Source organism: Arachis hypogaea, chromosome 6, assembly GCF_003086295.3.
Source record: "Arachis hypogaea cultivar Tifrunner chromosome 6, arahy.Tifrunner.gnm2.J5K5, whole genome shotgun sequence".
Lineage (NCBI taxonomy): Eukaryota > Viridiplantae > Streptophyta > Magnoliopsida > Fabales > Fabaceae > Arachis > Arachis hypogaea.
The window spans coordinates 83,565,166-83,571,612 of NC_092041.1; the positions used below are offsets into that span (position 1 = coordinate 83,565,166).

A 6,447-nucleotide genomic window follows, 5' to 3' on the forward strand; every position below is an offset into this window, starting at 1 on the left:
TTAAAGGAATATATTGATTAATGAAATGACTGCCACGGGAGAACAGATGTGACATTGTTTGGGCCTTAGTGCCAAATGTAAAGTGGGGATGTCTACACACTGAGAACTGTTTTCCAGATGTACGCTTATTGATTTGGAAAGTCACACTGTATGCGGCCTAGCCGTACGACTTAAAGTCACACTGTATGCAGCCTAACTGTACGACTTATAAGCACACTGTATGCATCTGAAAAGCCATATCTGGGACTTGTGCCCGGGTAATGTCGGGAGCGGGTAGGGAACCGACACATGAGCTTATGGCCTCGATAGGACTAGACATGCATCATCCTTGTTGTGCATTTGCATTTTACTTGGTATGGTGAAATTATTTGTAATTGTCTTTTTGTAGTAATTAGATAATTTTCTGTGATTCTTGGTATACTTCATTGTGAATTACTTGAACTGTGATAACCCTGACTAAACTAACTACCCTCGACCCTACTAAGAACCCCCGGTTCTTACCCCTTTTCTTTCTCCCCTTCAGATGGATACCGGAGTTATATTTTACGAGATGGACCCTCCCTATATATACGAGGATATTGTACATCATAGGTTTTATGTAGTAGCTGCGGAGATTAGGACTCGTATGTACATTCTGCTTGATCATCCCTTCCGTCACCCGATTGACCCTCCATAGTTTAACCCCGACATGTCCTATGAGTTTTCACTGCAGTGGCTCCACCCAAATGCTCCCTTTCACCCATTTCATGATAGGCCGGTGCCTCACCAGCACCCCGATCAGCTTGCGGATCAGGCAGACCCTGAGCCTGAGCTCATGGAGGAGCATATTCCAGAGCCTGTACCGGAGGAGGATATTCTAGTGGAGCAGATCTCAGTATCTTCATCTGAGCCATCTTTTGAGGAGCCACTCACCGCCTCTATTACTGGACCGGCGAGTGCTGGTCAGACCAGTAGCTCGAGTGCCAGTGCCCCTCCCGAGATTATAGAGATTTTCGATGACGAGGACGAGGATCTTGAGGAGTGTTCTGATGTGGTTGTGATCTCCTCTGACGATGATAGCTGAGTCTTGGGAGTTGCGGTTGTGCCTTTTGATAGTTTTTTGTGTTAGCCTAACTTTTCTGTTAATCTCTCACTTTTGGTCAGACTCACTGAGAGAGTAGGGTGTACATAGTTGACTAGGCTAGTTCGAGTACTAGTTTAGGATTTTTCTATATGGACCAGGACTCGGAGTGTTGGTTAGTACATAGTAGTATTTCTGAAAGGTTGTATGCTAACTCAGGATATATATATATATATATATATATATATATATATATATATATATATATATATATATATATACACACACACACACACACACACACACGACAGTACCTGTATGCGTATGTATGGTCTATGTTATGTGTGCTGGTTATATATGATGCTGGCTTGTGTATGTTTAATTAGCTGTCCTAGCAATTTTTTTTATAAAAGTCCTTCTAAAAATTCGATAGTATGCTAACCCGATTACAGGCTTAATAATACATAGTAAAGGTTTCATGTGAATAAGTTGGTGACACTTAATTTCTGGTATGATCATGACTTACTGGGAATTGGGTCGTTACACACATAATACTCAAAATAGGGTTAAGATTATTCAACTCAAGTAATACTTAAGTTTTATTGTTTTGATTATAATTCAATTGCTCAAATTTCACCTAAATATTTTTTAATGAGCTTTTTTCATATGGTACCAAACATCCTACTGTACATTCTAATAATATTATGAAAACTGAACCAGATTAGCTGGTTGAACCGATTCAACTGAGAACTGGCGTAGAAAATGATTCGATCCTCCTACTTAAACCGTCAATAACAAAATCGTCGAAGAAATGTTGAATCGGCCGGTTGGACCGGAGTAAAAATTGATCGATTCAAATAAAACACCGTCGTTTTAGTTATGTTTTAAAAAAAAAAACAAAACCCCCACCCACCCCACTCGAGTTAACCCCTCCCCCCTCCCACCCCACCCCACCCCACCCCACCCCACCCCACCAAACACCCCCTCTTTCAAAAGACAAACACACAACAAGCCTTAGCTCCTCCCAAAACCAAAAACCCCAGCTTCCTGAACGGAACCGCCACCACCGTCTGTGGTTGTCGGCGTCTCCGCGGCCTCCTCCTTACCTTGTCTCCGTCATCTTTTGCTATGTTGCTGTTATTGTTACTTGTTATGCTGCTGTTATTATTATGCTGTTGTTTTGTTATGACACTTGAAATTAAGTAATCTGTGATTAGTGTTTTGAATTTGAAATTTATGATTAGTGATTTATGCTGTTGTTGTGAATTAATTTCGGGGTGATTATTTGTTATGCTGCTGTTTTGAATTAATTTAGGAGTGATTATTTCTAGTTGTACTGCTGTTGTTTTTAACGTTGATTATAATTTATTGATTTCAGTTATCGACGGAAGTATTAATCAAGAAGCAGTTGCTGATAACAATGCACCTGTTAGTAATAATTCGCCCGCCAATCCTCCCAAGTGCTCAACTAAGCCTTAAAAGTGTTTGCAAAATAAAGAGGCGATACACGAGGTTGATAAACGGTTTACAAGGTGGCTTTTGGATTGTGGAATTTTTTTTATACGACGGTGGTAGTAGTGATCTTTATGCTGCATCTCTTGATTCATCTGCTCAAGAGGGTGGAAATAAAGATAAAGATAGCTCCACCGAAGCAAATCTGCAACAAGTTCTTGTGGATTTTGATTATTGATAAATTTTCATGCTATTTTGGATATTTTTTTTTTTACTATTTAACTTTTGAGATTGTATTTTCATAACATCATATAAATTTAGTTGATGATATTTCATGTAATGTTTTAAATTTAGAAGATATTTAAGATTTATATTACACTATAACTGTATTTTATAATGTTTATTCTTAATTTATTTATTATTTTATTCTAAAATAATTTTTTTAATTAAACCACTAATAAAATTGGTTGGACCAATAAATTAATAAACCAATAGTTAAAATTTAGGACGGTTTGACGATGGGTCAGATATCAAACCTTGCATTCCAAACAAGGGATGGGAACAAAGAGAAACGGGTTATTAACCGGGTCAATCCGAATCCAAAGTTATTTATGTTGTAGTCAAAATGTCAAATACTCAAATAGTCAAATGTTAATGTTCAATTATTCGTGAGAGGTATAAAATGTTAAATCCCACAGTTCTAGGGTTTTAAGGTTGTTGCTGTGTCAGCTTTCGTGCTTGTTGTGTTGGATCTACTGTCACCGAAAGACGATTCATTTGATTTGATATAGCCATGACTGCTCAGACCCAAGAAGAGCTTCTAGCTGAGCACCTCGAGCAGCAGAAGATCCATGTAATTCATCTTCTCTTCTCAAACAACCTTCTTCACCCTCTTTTCTTTGATTCAATTTTGATTGTTAGGGTTTTGGGATGTTTTAATCGGTTTACCTTTCTTTTGGTTCCCTCCGGGGAGGGGGGGGGTATCATTGGGTTTGTGGGTACTGATAGTGTGTGTTTTAGGGTTTACCTTTTCGGCGGTGTTTCATTTTGGAGAATCTTATGTTTGCTATGTTATTGTGATTTGTATTGTTGATTCTAGGTTTGTAGAAATGTAGTAGCTTTAGGTGTGGAAGAGTGGAACATTTCAGTTGAGTAAATTGGAAGGCTAATGGGAATGGAAATGTTCTGGGAGTTTGCAAGAGAAGACGGAGTGAATTTTGAATTAGAACATATGCATTTTCGAACAAAAGAATAGTTGAAAAGAGTTTGATCTAGGATAACAGTTAATAACATCAAGTACACTCTTTAACAAGTGAAACATGTCTCGAATCATTGTTTAGATTCTTTTATACAGCGTGACTATAGTTTGGTCAATTTGTACTGATGCCCTTTTGTACTCTCCATCTTTTATGGCCTACTATGTTCTCTGTTGTCTAATTTTTTAAAGCTTTTTAGTGTTGGTTTGGATTGGCTTTTTTGAGTGAAAAAAAGTAACTTTTTTTTAATAAAGTATTTTATTCAATTTGAAACATATTTGGATATGTCTCTACAAAGTAGTTTTGTTAAAAAAAAGAAAATTATTTGCTTTTGTTTTTTAAAGCTAACAATACCTTTCTTTTGAAAAAACCAGAAGCAAAAGACGTTTTTAATACTTAAAAATTCTTTTTATAAAGTCTATTTAAATATGAAATCATTTTTGTCTATTAAAAAAAGTTCTTTTTTAAAAAGATGAAAAAAATAAGTATTTTTTTCATAAGCCAATCCAAACTGACCCTTACTTATATTTTGTGTAGCATGATGAACCTGTAGTTGAAGATGATGAAGATGATGAGGATGACGATGATGAAGATGACGAGGATGATGACATTGCTGAAGGTAAGTTAGCAAGGCACCTTGTCTTATCTACTTTTGTTCTTGCATGTGGTATATTTTTAATTGTAGCACATCTCTACTAACTTTGTTTGAATTTTATGAAGTCACAGAACAGAGTTATATTGTAAGTAGATAATTCAATTTAGCCAATGTTCACTCTAGAAGTGACCAGTATTTTCTTTCATGGGCTGTTTTGAATTTTGTCTAATACTTCTCTATTTTGTTTTATTTTATTTGCTGCCTTCGTTTTTTTAGGGAAATAATTATGGACTGCAAAGTTGTTGAATTTAATCTTTTATTTCTTTCTATAGTAACTTACAGTCTTATACCTTTATTAATTAGACCTAGAAATTACTCTCTATGCATTTGATGGTCAACATGGATTAATGGGACGCATTGAAGTAAATTTAAATTTCTTCCCAAATTGCATCTTGAAATTGAGTTATAATAAATCATGCACGTGTTGTGCCAGACACTGGTTGGGTTAAATTCTTCTAAGTGCACCTTCAATTTATCCTGTTTGCTGTATGAATGTGATAATGCTATCAATTATTGTTTATTTTGTACATGAATGTAAACAATGGATGCAACTAACAGTGAGGAACTTGCGTTCTAAAACAGGACATGAAGGTGATGTTGGTAGGTCCAAGCAGACACGGAGTGAAAAGAAGAGTCGCAAGGCAATGCTCAAACTTGGAATGAAACCTGTTACAGGTGTCAGCCGGGTGACAGTGAAAAAGAGCAAGAATGTTAGTAGATTACTAGATTTTACACTTTGTTTATACTGATTGTCTTGTCTCCATGTATTGATCAGTTTGTTGTTTGTCAGATCCTATTCGTTATCTCAAAACCAGATGTTTTCAAAAGCCCAACATCCGACACATACATCATATTCGGGGAGGCCAAGATTGAAGACTTGAGCTCACAGCTACAAACTCAGGCAGCAGAGCAGTTCAAGGCCCCCAATTTGGCTAATGCAGGACCGAAACCTGAATCTTCTAGTGTTGCCCAAGATGACGAGGATGTGGACGAGACGGGAGTAGATCCCAAGGACATAGAGTTGGTGATGACTCAAGCTGGAGTGTCAAGATCAAGAGCCGTTAAAGCTCTCAAAGCTGCGAATGGCGATATCGTTGCGGCCATTATGGAGCTAACTACTTGATGGATGGGCAGATTCTGTAGAATTTTGGTATCTGGACTCCTCGGTTATTTTTCTCTCTTGATCGAAATTTTTGCTCTCCTGGGTTTTTAAGTAGTGATTTGACAATATCTCTGTTTTCTTCAGCTTTTCTGTGTAATGAAAGCACATTTTCAGCATTGGCATGTTTTCATGCCAAGAATGACAATCATGATTACCAATTGTCTTTCTTTGTTTTTCACAAATTGCACTTTTGTGTTTCATGATTAGTATGGCTTACATCTCACAAAATTACAATGCTTGAAAAATTGGAAAAATTCTTAAATGTATAAAAGATTGAACTTGTTGAAAATTCATTTGGTGTAAAGTTGTATTTTTACATGCAGGATGGATCTACTTTGGTCACTTTGCTCGAGTTGGCGAGGGAAATAATTGAATATGTTTCCCATGAATATATGAATCCTTCATTTATTTTATGAGTGAACAGAATGTCAGAATCCAAATTAGTAGTTGACTCTTGACTCATGGCAATTTTTGTCTTGCCTTGGATTGGTGGTTGGAACCAGATCAAAATTTTTAGTTAGGCTGCTGCAAGCTCTGGAAAAAAAAAATGATTTTAGTTCTCGTTATATTTTTTTAAGGGGTTAGATTTCGACTGAATTTTAATTTAGTCACTAACGTTTCAAATATTCTATTCTGATACCGAAAACTTTTAAATGTTTTATTTCAATCCCAAAAGTTTTAGGCAGGCTCAATGTTGTTCCACTATGAATTTTGATACAAGCACATAAAATTGATCAACCAATGATCACTAATATATAAGTTTTTCTTTTGATTTTGAAGCGTTGATAATTGATTGTTAGGATTTGGAATTTTGTACAAAAGGAAAATTGAGAAGTGTCACAAGAAGATTTTGGTTATGTTT

The 6,447-nt window shown here is 36.2% G+C and overlaps 1 protein-coding gene across 1 annotated transcript; it reads left to right on the plus strand.

Moving 5' to 3' along the window:
* The first annotated feature begins 3,016 nt into the window (after positions 1 to 3,016).
* LOC112696790 (nascent polypeptide-associated complex subunit alpha-like protein) lies at positions 3,017 to 5,743 on the plus strand. The gene is made up of 4 exons (XM_025749657.3): positions 3,017 to 3,365; positions 4,306 to 4,387; positions 5,006 to 5,133; positions 5,214 to 5,743. The coding sequence occupies exons 1-4, from the start codon at positions 3,306 to 3,308 to the stop codon at positions 5,544 to 5,546; spliced, it is 603 nt and encodes a 200-aa protein (XP_025605442.1). The 5' UTR covers positions 3,017 to 3,305; the 3' UTR covers positions 5,547 to 5,743.
* Positions 5,744 to 6,447: the final 704 nt, after the last annotated feature.

Bases quoted from the DNA above. Each gene is read 5' to 3' on its own strand.
- LOC112696790 (XM_025749657.3), top strand. From the start codon at position 3,306: ATGACTGCTCAGACCCAAGAAGAGCTTCTAGCTGAGCACCTCGAGCAG. The intron at 3,366-4,305 runs GTAATTCATCTT...TATTTTGTGTAG, and splicing joins TCGAGCAGCAGAAGATCCAT to CATGATGAACCTGTAGTTGA. The intron at 5,134-5,213 runs GTTAGTAGATTA...GTTGTTTGTCAG, and splicing joins CAGTGAAAAAGAGCAAGAAT to ATCCTATTCGTTATCTCAAA.